The sequence below is a fragment of the Tachysurus vachellii genome, chromosome 25 (genome assembly GCF_030014155.1).
Source record: "Tachysurus vachellii isolate PV-2020 chromosome 25, HZAU_Pvac_v1, whole genome shotgun sequence".
NCBI lineage: Eukaryota > Metazoa > Chordata > Actinopteri > Siluriformes > Bagridae > Tachysurus > Tachysurus vachellii.
In genome coordinates, this window is record NC_083484.1 from 10,780,194 (window position 1) to 10,801,453 (window position 21,260).

A 21,260-nucleotide genomic window follows, 5' to 3' on the forward strand; every position below is an offset into this window, starting at 1 on the left:
CAGCCGAGCGCCTTCACTCATCTTTTATTCAGCATGCAGTGATAAATTAATACAAATCTGATGCTCTGAAGTGCTGCTTTTTAGCAACTTACTGTGATGTTTTAATTACTGTTAGACAATTTTATTTTGCTAGGTTAACCTTTCATTTGATGTGTGCTGGGGGATTAACTTTCTGTGGCCTGATTGTAAGTAGTATCTTTAAACTTATAAGGACGAGAACGAAGACGAAAGCTGCAAATGTACCGGCATTGCTGGCATTCACTGTCGTTTGCTCAGCCAATAATCAGCAGTGTGTGTAAAGTCATGCAGCTACAGGTCACTTCAGATTAGAATGGGGATATATGTGATCTCGGTGACCTTGACAATGAAGCGGTTGTTGGCTCCACATGGACTGTGTATTTCAGACAAAGTCGCTGACGCTCCTGGGATTTTCACACTGTATATTGTGTATAGTTCTGTATATTGAAACATCTAATGGATCTAATGAAAGTAATCACAGGCTATTCGCCAGACTGCTCTGACCTGTCCAAGATAACTGGAATAACTCTATACAACCACGCTGAACAGAAAAGCTAGGGACGATTGCCGGAAGTATGATTAAAGCTATCAGATTGGACTGTAAAAATGTGTGTGAGAACGCGGTGTCTGCGGCTCCAAAATAGCATGTTGTATTTTGTAATAAGTATTTTTTTTTCCCCCTCCTGTTCTGTATCCTGCATGACACTTAATAACCTGCTGTCTGACTTCAGAGCAGAGCAACAAAACATCTTTCCCTGATGCATCTGAGCCTCCATTGTCCCTGCTCTCCAAACAGATAAAGCTACGAACGTCTTCACTCTCAAAACATGTACGGAGATTAAAATTAAATATATGACACAGCCTGTTGTTTATCAAGAAGCACTTCATTGTACGAGAATTCAATAGCTTTCTCTGCTACCGTTCAACTCGAGCATACTTCATATTATTTTATTTACCTTTTGACTATTATAGACCAATCTTTTATTATAGCTTCATTTTCGTGGCATTTCTCAGCTCGTTAGGTCAAATGAACGAACAAACGAATGAATAAGAAACACAGTGGCTAGTTACGTAGTGGTAACCTTTATTTAACCAGGATAAAAACTTCACTGAGTTTAAAACTCTTTTACAAGAGTGACCTGGTCAAGCAGGCAGCAAAAGACGCAACAATAATTGTAAAAGGACAATATTCATAATCAATATTCAATGAAATATCACAGAAACAACTTCCAACTTTTATTAATTACTAATTAATATATTATTAATTAATAACTAAAGTGTTCCTGTAAGTTCAAGGTCCAATTTGATGAGCCATTGAATCTAAGACCTTTTTTTTAACCTAACATGAAGAATAAGCTTGATGGGAGGAAAAAAAAAAAAAAAGGATGACAAGTAGGTAAAAGGCCGAAATTGACTTCTCAATAAAACCATACCAGTGACCTTTATTGTGCCTAATGTCCGGGATTTTTATATATTTTCCCACGATGTATAAATAATGTGTATGAGACACGTGCACACTGTGTCCAGGCTGACACCCCAAGATACCCCAGCGACACCCCAAGATACCCCAGCACCCAACCAAAGCCACAATGATCCTATTGTCAGGCTGTGATAGTTCAGGGGTCACAGCAGAACAATGGCACATTACACATGATATGAAGCCTAATCCAAAAAAAAAAAAAAAAAAAAACCCGATTGTCAAGAGTGATTGAAATGGGGGAACCCCCCCCCCCCCCATGAGTACGTCTGGATGCAGTCGTTCGAGAGTCGTTTACTATATGTCGAGCATCTTCATACCATCAGAATGAAGGATGTCTCCCTTCAATCGATGTGACACTAGAACAGCGATGGACGTAACCGTGAGGTGAGGACGTCAAGATGCCGTCTGTGTGTGTTGTTTGTTGTTACATGAGCAATGAAGTGAGGAGAAGCATTCAGGGCCCTTTGGAACATCTACCCTTCCAACATCTACTAGTTTCACTTGTTTCCAGAGAAGCAAGACGTTCCAGACAAAACGTCCTTCCTTCACCAGCTGTGTATGGAAAGAATTAGAAGACATTGTAGGTAGTGAAATCAGTCGATGGACGAAATGGTTGATGATGATGATGATGATGATGATGATGATGTAATTTCTGTAGCCATGGAGATGTTTTATTCCATGGGATTCTCTTCTATATTTCCTCAGTTTGTTGTAACAGTAACTAGCCATGCAGAGGATGTCATCAGCTTTATGTCCGTTGCTGTACATGACTCTCACCAATGAAATATAGAAATTCTGATGGTACATAGATGAAGGACAGAATGATCAGTCACTCTCCTCTTGGTTTCTCAGTAGAAACGACCCTGCATTAATAAATAGTCGTGTGGAGCTAGACCCATCTAGAACAGGCGCATGCAGAAGGCTGATCTTTTAATTCACTCCTGACAGACATGTCTCTGACGTTAGGGATTGTATTTTATCGCGGGACTAAAATATAAAAGGGTATTATTAATCCGCTGCTTTTTTTTTTTTTTTTTTTACATCCAAGGACGGGAAGTAGAGGCTGCTGAAGGTTAAATCCGCTTTTTTAACTTTATAATCCGAATATCTGACTCGAATACGTTAAATTAATTCTCTTGACACCCAAAGAATAATCTGAACGGTCTGAACCTAAAAAATGTTAAGCTTTCTGCCATAAAGTGATGTTTCTATGTTTTATAGTCTATTCATAAAAAAATTCCTCTTTGCTCTGAGGTTTCTATTGACATGTAATTAAGCCTAATTTATTTCTGTATACTCGTCAGAGGTTTTAAAGAAAATTTCGCAAGTATTTGACTTATCTTGTCAGAGGTCACTTTCAGAACATGTCTCGTGTAAAATATTAGGAAAGATCCTACAACTCACACAGTTTAGATGCACCAGACTTCTGTACAGAACTGCTGAGTATCTGAAGTAATAAATGGGTTTATTATAAGAAGCACAAAAGATGTAGCGAAGCACAGCATCACCGACATGGGACGCTTGGATGAAAACCGCATCTGGACGCGTGATGAGAAAGCCTCACCCACATTGGAGAATGCATACCTTTTTATTCCCACAAATAACCTCATTGACCAAAGTACCAAATGGAAGAGATATGATGCATTGATCAACTTGATGAACCCGCAGTCTTGAAGCTCACCCTACTGTGCTGTATGTTAATGTGGTTCCTGAGATTGAGTCGGTGGGAAACGCCAGAAGGTCAGCTGCAGTTTATATGTAGGAATATCCAACAAAGATCACTGACTAGGTAAGAGAACAACCAAGAGACCAAGTCTGGGGAACTGGAGAGATCTGCTTATGAAACAGGTGTTATATGAAATACTGTACACACTGAAGCATGGTGGCGGCGGCATGTTGTGGGGACGCGTCAGCAGGGACGGGAACACCTGTCACAGTTGAAGGCAGGATGAGTCCCAATAACTTAATATACTCAATACATCAACGATATGCTAATCTTAGAAGGTATCCATTAGTCTTTCTACATTTCTATGTTCAATAATATATTACAATACATTGTGTATTAACCACAAAAATGTATGTTCTGTTTTCTTTGTGCGCACTAGTTAGCTTTTTTTTTTTGTAATTGAGGGTGTTTGAATGTCCCAGTGGCCCAGGTGCGTGCGTGTGTGTGTGTGGGTGTGTGTGTGTGTGTTGTCAGGGTGATGAATGTTTGGCCAGGCTAAAGTGAACAAGAGCCTCTGGCGTTGCTACAGTGATGGACGAGGGCCACCAGGACCGTGGCACTTCTTGCTGTGCCAGTCATAACCCTGCTGCACACACACACACACGGAGATTTTCTCTCTCTGTCTCTTGCCATTTTTTCTTCCTATTTGCCCGTCATGTTCTCATAACACACACTAACAAACATTTTCTATAAAACAAGTGTGCTTTTTTCAGCAGAGCTCATTGTTTTGCATCGCACCAGTTGGATTTGCTCTCGAACCGACATTAGCCTAGAAAAGGAAAATAATCCGCATGGACTCTCACAGGCTTTCTTATTCTTTATCTCTTATCTGAAATTCTTCTTAAACAAAGCACCACAGCAGCCTCACACGCTTAAAAAGTTAAAAAGGCTTGGCTCCAGCTAGATTAATGTCGTGTTCGAGGTGTCTGGAAACTGTCCTCAGCTCCCAGGAGAGAGAAACAGACAAAAGAGAAGGAGGGAGGCAGGGAGAAAGCAGAACGAAAGAAAGAAAAAGAACGCAGAGAACATTTTCTGTGTTTTATTGTCAGAGGTGCAGCGGGAGACAACCTGGTTTCCAGCAGAGCCACTCGACACAAGACCGAGAAACGTGTGTAGTAGGAAAGACGGACATAAAAAGGAAGGATGAATTTGGAGATGTATATATATATATATAAAAAAAAAAACAGGCTGTGAATCGCAGCACGGCTGTTTTGAGAAGGGCCATCGTCTTCTGTCATGCACTCCAGCACGAGTCCTGAGTGTGCGTTCTCCATACAGCTGAGATTACACTGTCATGTTTCTTTTTCATCACAACACAACACAGCTGTCTCTTCCCCTTACGTCTCAGGAGCCGTCTTCGTTTTCCTCGCTGCTCGTAACGCACATTTGCTCAGTGAATAACGAGTGGATAATTAGCCTCACACAGCTTGTTATTAAAGTACTGAGACAGATGTTTTGGTTAGGGATTTTTTTTTGTTGTATTTTTTTTTTGTCTTTTCATAATGCTATTTTATTGTCTGCCCAGCCTTCATAATCACTCCTCAGCACCGAGTAGCTGGTTATTTTTTATTGAACTGCTTTGCTAATAAATGAATGGAATGAAATGCGCGGCAGGAGCGCAAGTAGCACTGCCACTTCACAGCTCCAGGCTTCGATCCTGTGCTAGCTGAAACGTGCCTGTATGCAGATTGGTGTCTATAAATCACCCAGACGTGTGAACCAGTGTCCGATCGTGTGTGTGCGTGTGTGTGTGTGTGTACGATGCTCTGCGAGCGTCCGATCCGAGCGTTTTCCCTCGATAGCCTAAGGATCCTTCGATGAATGAATAAATGATGGAGTTTTAGAACAGTTTTGCAAATGCTTTACGACTATTAACGCGTTAACACCTTTTTTCTTTTCTTGTCTTGCAGGTGTGAAGATGAGGAAGTTTGCGTACTGTAAAGTGGTACTGGCTACGTCTCTGGTTTGGGTGATGATAGATATGTTCATCCTCCTCTACTTCAGCGAGTGCAACAAATGTGACGACAAGAAAGACAGAGGACTCCCCGGGAGAGAAGGTGTGTGTATCAGAACGCACGACATGGATAGTTGTCAAAATGAAAACTAGACTACAAAGATTCAAAACTCCACTTTTTTTTATTTGCGTGTCTTTTTTTTATGCATGGCAACCACCTATAAGTACTAAAGTCCAAACCACAGAAAGAAATTGTGGAGATAAATTTGGTGTCATCCATCCAGCACAGTATAAATGAGGTCAAGTGTAAAAGGAATGACCCGAAAAACCGAGTCCATACGGAAAAGTATTACTGCTAATCGACAGAGCTTCTCTGCTGTTTGAGGGAACGACCAAACCACGAAACAGAACCCATTTATAAGGCAGTTTTCATCCCACAGGGCAGGGGAAGAAAAAAAACCACGCAATCGTACAGGTCTTTAAATATCCATAGTTTCCCGCTAATGGAAACTCTTCTCCTAATGTCTACTCTGCTATATGAAAATGTGGATAAAAATGCAGTAACTCGTCACAAGTTATAAGATACAAAGACACTCATGTTGGAGGTCTTCTCATATGTGAAAATACACACACACTCAGGAGGAGGAGGAGAATTTTCCGAATTTATGGGATTTTTATGAATACCAGGTTTTATTGTGTAAATGTTTATACAGAGAATGCAGCTAAATATGAGGCCTGTTTTTAATTTTTAATAATTTTATTATTATTATTATTATTATTATTATTATTCAGAAACTAAATTGTATATGAATATAATGATGCTTTTATTGAGTACTTAAGAATGATCCAGCTCTGTGTTTGTGATAACACACAAAGTAACACACTTCTCTCTCTCTCATACAGAGAGGTCCAAAAGTCTCAGAACACTGAAAATATGGAATGAATGTCTGTCTTTCTGTCCGTCCGTCCGTCTTTCTGCATATCCATTAATCTGTCTATCCATCAACTCTGCCTGCCTGCCTATCCATTAATCTGTGCTATTCATTAATCTAGCAATCTATCTGTCAACTCTATCTGTCTCTCAGCTCTATCTGTCTGTCAGCTCTGTCAGCTCTATCTGTCCATCAACTCTATCTGTCAGCTCTATCTGTCCATCAACTCTATCTGTCCATCAACTCTATCTATGTCAGCTCTATCTGTTCATCAACTCTATCTATGTCAGCTCTATCTGTCCATCAACTCTATCTGTCCATCAACTCTATCTATATCAGCTCTATCTGTCCATCAACTATCTGTCCATCAACTCTATCTGTCCATCAACTCTATCTATGTCAGCTCTATCTGTCCATCAACTCTATCTGTCCATCAACTCTATCTGTCAGCTCTATCTGTTCATCAACTCTATCTATGTCAGCTCTATCTGTCCATCAACTCTATCTATCCATCCTCCTGTCTATCCATCAATCTAATTGTCTGTCTGTCTGTCTGTCTGTCTGTCTGTCTATAAAGTTTAAAAGACACAAATGACTCATACTATTTCTCAGTCACTGTTTAAACTTGAACATATTTGTGTTCCGTCGTTCCCTTGTGTCTCATCCCTGCCTTTGAAGCACATGTTCCTACGACACACAGATGAATTTGAACTTACTTGAATCATCAGTTCTTACACACCCACGTGGAGTCCATGTCTGCTTGACGGATCATTAAAACAAACGGAGGACGTATCAAATTATTACACAACTCATTAAATATTTCTAAGATTAATAGAATTAATATATTAATAGAATTTGTAACGAAAATGTTGTATTAAATGAAGAAAAAAAAATCAAATAAGAAGCATTTTTGCTAATGAGCTCAGATTTTTGGACCCTGCAGTACTTTTCTTATGGGTATAACAATTATCTGTATTTTTTTTATATATAATTAACACAATGCCACTGGAGGAAAAACCTGAAGAAAAACCAACCAAAGGGATGCTGGAAAATAGTCAAAGGGTAAAATTGGATCTCATTTTTTGAGTCTGTTTACAGACTAAATCAGAAAATCAGAAAGGACTTCTTAGGACTTGCTCTCAAAATATTCCCCAGAGCGTCTGTAAGCCTCCTTATTAGTAACACCTTTATACTTGCTCAGGTTATGGTGACTCAAACATGACAAACCCTCAGGTGGTTGTGCTACAGGTCACACTGGGTTCTTCTTCTGACAGTCAGCAACAGAATAGGTTCATATTTGTGTAGATGTTTGTGTGTGACCAGCCTCAGCCTCAGACGTCACGTCCACAAACCGTTATCTGAAAGTCTGGTGCATACGGCACACAAATCATACATATACATTGAGTATTGAAGTCATCAACCGATTGGTTGGAATCTACGCTGGATTTTCCAAATGAGTTGAAATTCACGACTAATAATATGCACAACTTTCTTAAGTGAATGGTCCGTGGTTGCACGCTGTTCTGTTTTTGTAGGAACTTTACAATTTTCACTCCCCAACCTGATCAAAACAGTGTGTGATTGGTTGCTTTACATGTCAATCAGATGCCCTCTTGGACTGTCCTTGGCCAATAAAAGCTGCTGTAGAGTTTAGACCTTCTGTAGATCTAGTGTGTGACTAGCCACTACTGGTTTGTTTATAACTTTACTAAAAAAACGTTTAGTTTAGTTTGATATTAGCCTGAAAGAGGCTAGTAAAGTGTACTTTTCCTCGTTGTGTAGGTGGTTAAAGCTTAAAGCTAAGTCTTTGGTATACATTATGTAGGTAGATACATGCATTGTACCTGCACATGAAGATTATAGCATAAATGTTTGGTGGCTACTTGACTAGTGGCTCTAATATATTTAGCTTAAGCAACCATGTTTGTCAGTCCCACTCATTTTAACTGTCAGGGCAGCTGTCTGGCTCATTGGCACCTCGGGTCTTTTAACAATGAAATGACGTGTATAACATGCAGGGAACAGTGGGCTTTATGCCACAGCATCTCTTTCAGGACACAGAGTTGCCCAGGAGTGTGGAACAAAAAACAACACATCTTTCTGACTTTCAATAAGGACGCCATGTCGTCTAGAACATGAATTACTCATACACTTGAGAATCAAGGGACCTCACAAAGTGCAAAGTGGACTCAAAATTCAGCACTGCACACACCAGAGTAGCTTGGCAAGCTTGCAGCTCCATAGAAGCTGAGGCATTCGAATGCGAGCTACAGAAGCCCCAGCCAACTCTAACATCCTGCCTGAGATCCTGTGGCGTTCCCATTAGCATGAAATACTGTGCAGTTCATCAGAATTAGCCTTGATGAGAACTGAATGGTTTGTACAGTACTAAATCACAATGTTTTTGCAAGGCAATGCACTGTAAATCGTCTTCTAGTCAATTCACACAGGAAAGGACAAATCACTACACCGGGGATTTTATTTAGTTATTTATACATACATTTTTTGTAGCTGAAAGGCAGAGAAGCACCTTTGAAAAGCACTCAGCAGCACAAAAGAAAGTTCTGATTGATCAACGCAATCCTACAATGAGAAATTCCCATTCAGACGGGTGTCAGATGTTCCATCATACATACAATCTCATTGCCTTTGAGAGAAATTCGCTGGACTGGCGTTGAAATACGCCGTTCACATGATCTGTGCAAATCCTAGATTTTGCTCAAGGTGAACGTTCTCTGCTGTGTCCTCATCGGTAATTCATGATCCAGTCAAAGTTTTCTTGATGTTTTTGGACTTTATCTCAAGACAAATTGCTTTCACAGCGGGAACTTCACAGTCAGCAAGCTGCCAGTGATGCAAGGTTTTTTAAATGTTGCTCGTATCACTGCGTCTCACACCCTCTGTTAAATAGAACACACACTAAAACATTTTAGATTCTCAGATTGTCCGCTCTCACACGCTCTAGTACATGATACAGCACAAATAACAGCACTTCAGATAAACATTCTTTGATTTAAGAAATTGGAAATTAGCTGCAGTTTAGTAAAACGTTATTTCACTTTGCAGTCCAGACCTTTTACAGATACCATCTAGCAAACTGTACACATCTGATAAAACTCCCAGACAACAGATTAACCTCCCAATCCACTGATTTGGACGCTTCGCTGTTTTACGAGTCCAGAGTTTGAAGGAATGAGGAAAGCCCCGCCCCTTTTCACCGGGCACAAGAGCTCACTGAACAGTTCGAAGACAATAAATATAATGCAAAGAAAAATCTATAGCCTTTACACCCAGCAGAACTCATCTCACACCTATAAGAGAGATATAAAGTTTATACAGCACGCTCCACTACCACCACCACCACCATCATCATCAAAGAAAATATTCTGTATCTTTTGGAAGACACTTGAAGCAGTTTTAGGAGGATTGTGTTGGCCCCACATCTCACACACACACACACACACACACACACACGCACACACTACATTTTGTGTACAGTGCAACTCCAGCTGTGATATCACATAATTGGCATTTACAGCTTGTAGCTTTCTTGCAGTTAAATAAAAATAAAAGCACAAATAAAGACACAATTCAGACTCTAACTGTCTGTGATGTGAGTAGACTAGGTGTAGTACTCTACAGCTCATGGCTGATATATTAGCCACAAACTTGCGTTACATCGAGGGCACAAACATATGCTGATCAGCAGAGAAGGGAAATTGGGTACACAGATTTAAATACTTGCTCATTTTCTTTGACTTCAGCCCATTGCTCATTTGTATGTTAATGCACTTAACCAGCCAGCTAGGCCATTAGATACTCTTGGGCTTAATTAGATTAGCTACCACTTTTAGCTGAGTTAATTAGTTTTCCAGGCAGCCAGAAGACAGGCCTGGGCAGAACACTGGTCCATTTTTGTCCAATCTTTACTGCCTTAAATGTATCCTTAATCATCATTTTATCATCTTCTGGAGTTGCTTCATGCTGCTAAGGGTCACGGAAAGTTCAGAGACTAATACATTGCATAATCAGGTTTATAACACGTACACTATGCCGATTCCGAAGGACAGACGCGCAGCCCCTAACCAAAGCATTTGGCGATGTCAGTTCCTGACAAATGATGTGTGCCCAGAACTGACGATCATTTTACGGTAATTCTCTGGTTACCGTCATCTAAAAAAATTCGGAGGCTAGCCCAATTCTTCTTTTTGCACCTACCCAACCCCAGCTCTTTTAGAAAGATGGTTAGATCATTGCTTCCTCTCTCCCAACAACAATTGTCTTGCGAGACCTTTTAATTTTCCTTCCCCACACAATTCCTCTGCCAGCTATGCGTCAGTTCCTTCTATTTTTTGCGCCGTTGCTCACTCACCACAGGGATCTGGATTGCCCGGCTTTATTGCACAGGTTTGTATTTAAGAAAATATGACAACCCAACCATAATTAGCATTTCTCTGCAGTTTTATTTTCTCTCACAGGCACAACGCGGCTCTTTTGTACTGGCTCATGAAATGGAAGTAACTTCCTTATCTGTGAAGAAATCTTGAGTTGTGTGACTCCAACTACAAAATACAACTGGTGTTTTACTCTCAAAGACTTTTGTTTTCTTTTCTGTTAACTACACTTACTTACCATTATCGTTTAGTACCACATGACAATTTAACTGCAAAGGGAACGAACGTACTCGTCATTTTCCCCTCGTTATTGTTTACCACCATATAATTAACAGTAAATAAACAGCAGAACTTCTGTACAGTACTGTAGGATTCCTTGTGTTCAGAAATACACCATTAAGATATGAACTAGATGATCATTTTATTTTTTGGGCCCAACTATATATTAACACTGAAAAGGAGGAAAATGGGGAAAAAAAAAAAAAAATTAATCTATAAAAAACCGTTAAATGGTAAAATGTTAGATCATTCGTATACATGTGTTTTCTAGAAGATATACTGTAAGAGTATAAAAGTATAAAAATAAAAAAAAGTCATGATAGCAGCAATCTCTCAGAAAAGAGCATTATGATGTATGATCCATCATGATATCTGCTTTAATATATTTAGTTTACACTTCAGCTAGCATCATACACCCATCAAGCCATAACATTAAAACCACTGAGAGGTGACGAGGTGAATCTCATTACAGTGGCACATGTCAAGGGGTGGAATATATGAGGCAGTAATTAACCAGTCAGTTATTGAAAGGCCAAGTGGAAGGATTTGAGTGACTTTGAGAACATGACTGAGGCTGTTCAATTAAAATTCAGAAATTTCCACTCGTATAAAATCCCTGATAAGTTAAACGACAGAATGGTGGCAGCAGGTCTATTTTTAATAGTGTTGTTGAATAGTTTATGGACATAAAATATAAAGAGGTTATGAAGCGTTCGTCTGGGGAATGCGCGTGTTTCCGAACATAGAACTAAGACCCAAAGTGCCAAGAAGCCGTTCAGCTCTTCATAGACGCTACAAAGCCCTTAGACGTCTGTCTTTACGCATATGTTCTATAATTCACTCCGCAGCACTGATCTTGCTTTCAATGAGTGTGAGTGATGTGTTTTATGTTTTTTTGTTTGTTTGTTTGTTTGTTTTTGTACATTATTGCATTTTGTGTATCCATTTTGCATGATGAACACTGAGACAGGAACAGGGATGCTTGAAGGTTCTGTAACTGGTGTGTAGTCAGCGATTAGTCACTGTATATGATGTTATGTACGTTTTCAGATAAGATACTTACGATCCTTATTTATATGACATTACACTCGTCTGATTCGCCGTTCAGCATTCACAAAGTTGCCTAGAATATGCTAGATGATCGATGTTTGTACCTAAAATTCACCCTCATGCATTTTTTAGCCTTCTGCTGGAAGCTTTGTCATTAGAAATAGCAAGTGCTTTGTTGTGTTTTTCACTGAATTACATAAATTACATTTATTTTTATCTTAGCAAGGCGACTGATATCAACAGAGGAAAGTTTTCTCATTTCCTGAGACTAATTATGTAGCCAGTTAAATATTTCCTCATTTTATTAAAAAACACGAATGCAATTTTTAAAATGTTACTTTTATATAGAAATAGAAATATAGGATAGAAAATGCGGACTGAAGTAAGCAAGAGAGTATTTACAAATGAAATATTAAAATAAAAAAAAAAAAAACAGCTTTTTGACAGCTTTTAAAACAGCACTTGATCCAGTGCATCATGTTATTTTATTTATGTGCTCAGACGGTTAACAAGGCATACAAATTAAAGTAAAAACAAGATACAATATACAAACCTAGTTTATACAGTAGAAACGTTCTGAGAACAGAGATGCAGATGTACACTGATGCACATGGTCTATGAATATCTCAAGCTTTTTAAACTATTTTTAAAACGCATGTAAAGTATATGATAGGCTATTTTGCCACCGTGGCTTGGATCCGATTCCCAGGCAGGGAACCGACCCAGACACCTAGCGGTTCACCCTCAGTGCCGGTCCCAAGGCTGGATAAAATGTGAGGTCTGTGTCAGGAAATGCATTCGGCGTAAAAACCTATTAGTAAAAACTAGAACATGTGGATCAGATGATCACTATTGTGACCCCAAACAGGGAGCAACAGAAGGATTACATGACAACCATGTGTGATAGGCTATTTTGAATTGTTTATTAATTTTGTATAATTGTTTATGCATACAATTTTTTGTATTTTTAGCCTTTTTTCGACAAGGCACACGTCCTGCTAACCTTGTGAATGTATTCACTCCAGTTACGCTTAATCTCCCTGGCTGCTTTTACCTGAGCCATTCACTATAATCACACCATTGTGACTGTGATAAAGCTTTTAATGCAATAAACAAGGAATGAATATCAATTAAGCAACATTTTAAACACCATATGGCCAGACGTTTATATTTTTGCTTCACTGGTAGAATTAGATCCCGAAGAATCCACACTCATGTTATAGCATGTCGGCTAGCCAGCTAGGTCACGTTTATTTGTACGTTATTGTTAAAGGTGCTTCCAGTATAAATGGCATCCCTCCTTCTTTTTTTTCCTTTTCCTCTGACGAGCTTTCATATTTTAAGATGCTTCAAGATGTTTGCTAATGATGTCGCTAACACTATCGTTTTAAACCAGGAAGTGGGATTAGGACCCAGATGAGCAGAGTGACGTAACGGTTACATTATTATATGAATTTATACAGAATGCAGTTCCTTCATTAAGTGAACGCTTTCTCATTGCTGCAGGCAAATACAAGGCATTTAAAACAATCAGTTACGTACAAACGAACAGAACATCTGGGCTCCCCAATGAAAACGTGTCCATCTTAAAGCAGACTAATTACTGAGCTGTCAGGACTGGAAAGAAGCGTGCGAGCTTCTCAGTTGCTATGGATTCGGTAGAGGATTGTAAAGGATAAAAGGATGGTTGGTAAACTGTAAAGGCTATTCTCTTTAATCTGATGAGTAGTAGTTTGGGGTAAAGTGCTGACTCCCTGTGGGACTTCATTCCAGCCTTTGAATCGCAGCACATTTTCACTCTTTTCCAGCTCATAGGATGGCTGACTCAGCTAATTGGATCTGTGTGGCTGAAATGCCTAAAAAGCTGGACTAGAACAAAAATACAGACTGTCTACAAGTCAGCAGGAACAGATTCCAATGCTTTGTGTTGAGGGGTTTTGAGAGGTTTGGGGACTTACAGATTGATCCTAGACCCATGATATACAGTACCTTGCAAAAGTATTCATACCCAATGAACTTTTTCACATTTTGACACGTTACAACCACAAACAAAAATGTATATTATTAGGATTTTATGTGATAGACCAACACAAAGCGGCACATAATGGATTTTTTTTTTTTTTTACAAATAAATATCTGAAAAGTGTGGTGTGAATTTGTATACAGCCCCACTGAGTCAATACTTTGTAGCAGAGATGGGGGACTCGAGTCATATGACTTGACTCGAGTCAGACTTAAGTCGCAAATTTGAGACTTGAGACTTGCTTGACAAATATTAAAAAAAGAATCGACTTGACTTTGACTCGACATTCATGACTTGAGACTTACTTGTGACTTGCACATGTGTGACTTACTCCCACCTCTGCTTTGTAGAACCACATTTCGCTCTATTTACAGATGCAAGTCTTTTGAGGTTTGTCTCTACCAGCTTTGCACATCTAGAGAGTGAAATTTTTGCCCATTCTTCTTTGCAAAACAGCTCAAGCTCAGTCAGATTGGATGGCGAGCATCTGTAAACAGCGATTTGGTAGGTCTTGGTAGGCTTGCAGTTGTGCCATACTCTTTCCATTTCCGGATGATGGATTGTACAGTGCTCCGTGAGATGTTCAAGGCTTGGGATATTAGTTTATAACCTACCCCTGCTTTAAACTTCTCCACAACTTTATCCCTGACCTGTCTGATGTGTTCTTTGGTCTTCATGATGCTGTTTGTTCACTAATGTTCTCTAACACACTTCTGAGGGCTTCACAGAACAGCTGTATTTATACTGAGATTAAATTATACACAGGTGGACTCTTTACTAATTAGGTGACTTCTAAAGGCAGTTTGTTTCACTGGATTTTAGTTAGGGGTATCAGAGTAAAGGGGGCTGAATACAAATGCACACCACACTTTTCAGATATTTATTTGTAAAAAAACATTTGGACATCATTTATCATTTTCATTTCACTTCACAATTATGTGCCACTTTCATTCGGGCTATTTCATAAAATCCCAATAAAATACATTTTTCTTTGTGGTTGTAACATGTCAAAATGTGGAAATATTTTTGCAAGGCACTGTATTCACTAGCTAAGCTAAAAAGTGGCCGCTGGTCCCATTTTAACCCCAGTATGCAAAGTACCAGCTAGGTAGATATTGAAGTGTGTGTTAAATACAGACTAACAAGTGAGCACCTGAATTTCTGAAAATGGGATGGTACTTCATAGCTGTAGTCATTAACCACAAAAACAACAACAAAAAAAGCTCTGCTACATCACTCATAGCTGGTAGAGATTACTCTACATAACTAGAGATTTTAATCCCGAACATTCATTCATGTTACTGTAGCCCAGTCTCAAGACGCACCAACAGTCTTAACCTGATGCACTGGGAATATTTCTGCCAGTCAACCAGTCAAATGAATCAACCAGTCAGTCAGCCAGTCAACCAGGTATCAACCAATGAATCAATCAATCAATCAATCAATCAATCAATCAACCAACCAACAAATTAAACAAAAAACAAATAGTGCGCCTAATGTTAATATCCGTATTTCTGAATTTTTCCTCAAACATGGTATTTTTGTGATGTTGGTAATAAAGTAAATAGTTTTTTTAGGGAAACACACTCACACACAGACACTGAGCATAAAGACACTCAGGATTAAAGAGGCAGAGACACTAATATGCTAAAGATAACGTAATCTCTTTGTCAGTGCTGAAAATCTGACCTTAATCTCACTAATGCTTTCATTTGGCTTTCATCATCATAGTTCAGTACATCACACACACACACACACACACACACACACACACCATTTTTCTTGATGAAAAAAGCCCCCAAAAATTGGTCTTTTATAAGATTTACAGATTATAGGCAGATAGATAAATTGTTCGTCATTGCTCTAGCCCTAGAAAAGTATTTAGCTAGCAATCTGTGTCTAGACTTCTCATTAAGCTCATAAATGAGTTTGACAAAACGGATATTTTCAGCTTTTCCAGTCTTTTGGACTTTTTCCCAAATTTTTGAACCCCATTTTCCAGGATTTTCCGTTTTTCAGTCTTTGTGTATTTGGCCCTGCGAACACTGCTCAACTGCTCCACAAACTCACAGCCATCTGTGTATGAACCTCACCTCAGTTTTCAATACACATCAAGTGCAAATCCAGACCATATTCTGCTTCTGCTACTGCAGCTACTGCTACTACTGTTACTACTGCTGCTACTACTGTTACTACTGCTGCTACTACTGCTATTACTGCTGCTACTATTACTGCTACTACTGCTTCTACTACTGCTATTACTGCTGCTACTATTACTGCTATTACTGCTACTACTACTGCTATTACTGCTTCTACTACTGCTATTACTGCTGCTACTTCTGCTGCTACTATTACTGCTATTACTGCTTCTACTACTGCTATTACTGCTACTACTACTGCTATTACTGCTACTACTACTGCTATTACTGCTACTACTTCTACTGCTATTACTGCTACTACTTCTGCTATTACTGCTACTACTTCTGCTATTACTGCTACTACTTCTGCTATTACTGCTGCTACTTCTGCTGCTACTATTACTGCTATTACTGCTTCTACTACTGCTATTACTGCTACTACTACTGCTATTACTGCTACTACTACTGCTATTACTGCTACTACTTCTACTGCTATTACTGCTACTACTTCTACTGCTATTACTGCTACTTCTACTGCTATTACTGCTACTACTACTGCTACTACTTCTGCTATTACTGCTACTACTTCTGCTATTACTGCTACTACTACTGCTATTACTGCTACTACTTCTGCTATTACTGCTACTACTTCTGCTGCTATTACTGCTACTACTAAGAGGTGGAATATATGAGGCAGTAATTAACCAGTCAGTTCTTGACCCCGATGTGTCGGAGTAGGTAAATGGCCGATTGAAGCATGATGGTTTCCTAGCAGTTTTTTTGTCAACACTTTTGACTAGCACCATTGACTCTGAACAGATGAGACATTTTTATGTATAAATGTATAATTACGATGCAGGGAGAATAAATATACTACTTTGTTGATTAAGCTTTCAACACCGTTGACTTCTTTTCATCATGCCATGATGATGTCAGTTTTCAATGTTAGAGAAGGAAAATGAAAGGAAAGATCTGTGAATGTTTGTAATAACGCTCCCCTTTCTGCACTGTAGCTCGACACTAGACTCATTTTGTTTCGGACAGTTATTTTGTGCTCAACAGTTCTCTTTCCAAATGTTTGGTTCGGCCCACTGAAATACTTTATTTGGGTTCTCATATCAACCATGATCTGAAAGTTAATGAGCTGTGTTACAAACAGAAACACAACTGAACACACAACACACTTAGTTACAGCGCACATTTTCAGCTCCACTGCAGCACTTTTCATCACGTTCTGTGACTTGGAGCTGAATTGGAACTAACGAGTGTTTTTGGATGGACAACTTCGATGATCCAATGGTTCTTTGGTTTCTTTTAGAGGTGATCCCGAGGCCTCATGAAGGTCCGGGTGAAATGGGGAAACCGGTGGTGATTCCCAAGGAGCATCAGGAGAAGATGAAGGAGATGTTTAAGATCAATCAGTTCAACCTGATGGCCAGCGAGATGATCGCACTCAACCGTTCACTGCCCGATGTTCGACTTGAAGGGTAAGTGTGTGTGTGTGTGTGTGTGTGTGTGTGTGTGTGTGTGAGTGTGTACAGCACTATACAATGTATATTGTATCTGCACTTTTGATCGACTTAGCTGTGTGGCCATGGACCATGACTTCAGCCTGATGGAGCACTGTATTGTCTGAGGCTTCTGGCATGATTGAAGGTGTGTGTGTCCGTTAGGGCTGAAACGATTAGTCGACATTGTCGACAACGTCGACAATAAAAAATTGTCGACAAATATCTTTGTTGTCGAGTAGTCATTTGTTCTCACGTGTCCTAATGTAAGGGCCTGCAATATCGCGATTTGACCGCTACGGCGCTGTAGCGCTAGAGTGTAATGCAGCCCTAACAAATGCGGTAGAAGAGAACTTTTAAAAGAAGCGCAAATTATGACGGAGTGCGAACAAGCAAGGTGTGGGATCTTTTCTTTGCATTCCTGCCACATCCACTCCATCAGAACGGATGTTCTCTGCTGCAGGAAACATTTGCTCACAAAAAAGAGCAAGCTTGTCACGTGAACATGTTGATATGTTGACCTTTCTTCATTTTAATTCAGCACTTATTTGAAAATCCAAAAAAGGCCAGTGCAGAAAGGACACTGTTACATACTGCTTTTTATTAAACTCAACACTTGTTTTACTAATGAAGCTCTTTTAATTAAAAGATACCCGAATATTTAAACAGTGCTTAAAAGAGAATGACCTGTTTAGTTGGCTCAAAGTTCATTAAAACAACCATTTCAAAAGCTGAAGTGATTTTCATTTTTTTTACATTATAGTTAGAATATGTATAACTCAATGTTTTAACTAATTGAAAAAGCTGAATAATGTTCAAAACTTACTGATTAGTCGTCAATGACATTGACAATAATCGACGATTAGTCGATTAATCGTTCTAATAATCGTTAGATTAATCGATTATCAAAATAATCGTTTGTTGCAGCCCTAGTGTCCGTGTGGAGGCGTGTTTGAGCAAGCAAGCATGTTCTTATATCTTGATGAACATCATTTTCCCAAAAGAATTGGTTTTGACTCAACTCTACAAGCCTTAAAGGATATAGTTTTTTTTGTTAAAAAATGTACAATAAAAATGTATTATAAAAATCAATGAAAAGAACCAGAATTTGTTTCTTGACGACTGAGGTTATTGTTAGATTGATTCAGGTGTTGCATACAGTCAGTTAGCTGCATTAAGACTTGCATTGAAGGAAGGTCCTCATAAGCAGTGTGTGTTTGTGTGTGCGTGTTGGGGCTGGTGTAGCAGGCGGAATGCAAACACTGATCCATGAAATGTGTTTACTGTTTTCTCCCACTAATTACCAGACGTCTTTTCCATCCCTTTCCGACACGTTCAGGGAAAAAAAGGAAAAGAAAAAAAAAGCTTCCAATAGAATCGACACATTCAATTAAAAGATAAGAGTGTGCCAATTACAAAGTTACAGCCTGCGCTTACCATCAAACTTCCTCAGTCTGCCTCCGTCTCTCTCTGACAGACTGATAAGCCTGCGATAAAAACAATGTGCACCTGTTTAGATCCACTCAGGTAGAATGCAAAGCAGTGGTGTGACTCTGACATGTCCAGTGTGAACCTTCTGGCCTGCTTTTGGCACCACTCAATACCAGTTTGGCTCCAGTGCAGCCTCTGGGCCTGACATGTGAATCATCAATCAGGTCTCATCTCTTAGAAGCAGAGCCAACCTGTTGGCAAAGGTTAGAGGGAGTGTGTGTGTATGTGTGTGAGAGGGAGTGTGTGTGTGTGTCTGTGCGTGAGCGAGGGAGTGTGTGCATGAGTAAAAGTTTGTTTGTTTGAGTTTGTCTGTGTGTGTGTATAAATGTGTGATAGTTTGATGATGCAAGTGTCTCCTGGCATCTGTGTGAGGGTGTGTGTGTGTGTGTGTGAGGGTGTGTGTGTGTGTGTGTGAGGGTGTGTGTGTGTGTGTGTGTGAGGGTGTGTGTGTGTGTGTGTGAGGGTGTGTGTGTGTGTGTGTGTGTGAGGGTGTGTGTGTGTGAGGGTGTGTGTGTGTGAGGGTGTGTGTGTGTGTGAGGGTGTGTGTGTGTGTGTGTGTGTGAGGGTGTGTGTGTGTGTGTGTGTGAGGGTGTGTGTGTGTGAGGGTGTGTGCGCGCGTGAGGGTGTGTGCGCGCGTGAGGGTGTGTGCGCGCGTGAGGGTGTGTGCGCGCGTGAGGGTGTGTGCGCGCGTGAGGGTGTGTGCGCGCGTGAGGGTGTGTGCGCGTGAGGGTGTGTGCGCGAGGGTGTGTGCGTGAGGATGTGTGCGTGAGGGTGTGTGTGAGCGAGGGAGTGTGTGCATGAGTGAGAGTTTGTTTGAGTTTGTCTGTGTGTGTGTATAAATGTGTGTGGGAGTGTGTGTGTGAGAGTGTGTGTGAGGGAGCGTGTGTGTGTGAGGGAGCGTGTGTATGTGTGTGAGGGAGTGTATGTGTGTGAGGGAGTGTGTGTGTGTGAGTGAGAGTATGTTTGTTTGAGTTTGTGTGTGTGAGGGAGTGTGTGTGCGTGAGTGAGGGAGTGTGTGCATGAGTGAGAGTATGTTTGAGTTTGTGTGTGTGTATGTTTGTGAGTGTTTGATGATGCAAGTGTCTCTGGCATCTGTGTGTGTGTGTGTGCGTGTGTGCGTGCGTGCGCGCGTTGGCTCGACTCCCAGCCGTGATTTCTGACTGATATTTAAACACGGCTGATCTGCATGCAGGTGGTAAATAGTGCTTTTGAGCACAGCCGAGTAGAAAAGGTCAAACGATTGTGTTTGCTTATGTAAAGCAGAGATGCCAACATCCTCCATTTAGCCAGAGCATTATGAATTTTGACCCCTCGCTCCAGTGACGACGATACCTGAGACTTCAGAAAAAGATGCTTTTGGAACACAAATCACCAAATCCAGTTCAGCACAGGTCTGAATATGCAGTTATTCCTTTCACTTTTCACTCACTTGATATGAGAGAGTTTATGAGCTGAATCTCCCTGGATCTGAGGGAGGGCTTTTCTGGGCTTTTTTTTTTTTTTCTTTCTCTCTCTCTCTCTCTCTCTCTCTCTCTCTCTCTCTCTCTCTCTCTCTCTCTAAGTAAATGAAAGTAAAAAGATCTGGCCTGATTATGAGACGTTATAAATCTTTGTATCTATTCATTTTCTGTAGCAATTTATCCTGCACAGGATTACAGGAAACATAAAGTCTGTCCTCGGAGACTGAGGGCACAAGCTGATGGACACTCTGGATGGGGTACCAAGCCATCACAGGGCACAATCATACACACACACACACACACACACTGCAGACAATTTAGAGATGCCAATCACAATACAAGGCATGGTTTTTGACTGGGGCTGGAAACTGGAGCCTCAACGGAATCAAACCCCATGACGTTGGAGTTGTTAAAAAACCAGTTAAACATCAGTCACTATCTTACATGATAGACAGTTTATTATGTGAAGTATCATTTGGATATATTTACAGCATTTACAGCATTTAGCAGACACCCTTATCCAGAGTGACTTACAACTGAGCAACTGAGGGTTAAGGGCCTTGCTCAGGGGCCCAGCAGTGGCAGCTTGGTGGATCTGGGGTTCGAACCCATGACCTTCCGATCAGTAGCCGAACACCTTAACCACTGAGCTACCACATCCCTCGGCTATGGGCTGACCTGCATACCAGACCAGACATGTACACAACAATGTTCTTTTTTTACAAGATTTACGCTCAGCTTGTTGCATGGAAATCTAAATACGAGGCCAGTCCATGTGTTTTATACTCTATAAGCCTGGATCCTCCC

At 40.2% G+C, this 21,260-nt stretch overlaps 1 protein-coding gene across 6 annotated transcripts in view; it reads left to right on the plus strand.

Moving 5' to 3' along the window:
* galnt1 (UDP-N-acetyl-alpha-D-galactosamine:polypeptide N-acetylgalactosaminyltransferase 1) overlaps nucleotides 1–21,260 on the plus strand; it is a 117,184-nt gene that overhangs the window by 59,071 nt on the left and 36,853 nt on the right. For all 6 annotated transcript variants that reach the window (XM_060861431.1, XM_060861428.1, XM_060861430.1 and 3 more), the window contains 2 exons: nucleotides 5,135–5,281; nucleotides 17,313–17,481. In XM_060861431.1, the coding sequence (XP_060717414.1) occupies nucleotides 5,143–5,281; nucleotides 17,313–17,481 (308 nt within the window). In that variant the 5' untranslated portion in view covers nucleotides 5,135–5,142. The remainder of the gene's footprint in view (nucleotides 1–5,134; nucleotides 5,282–17,312; nucleotides 17,482–21,260) is intronic.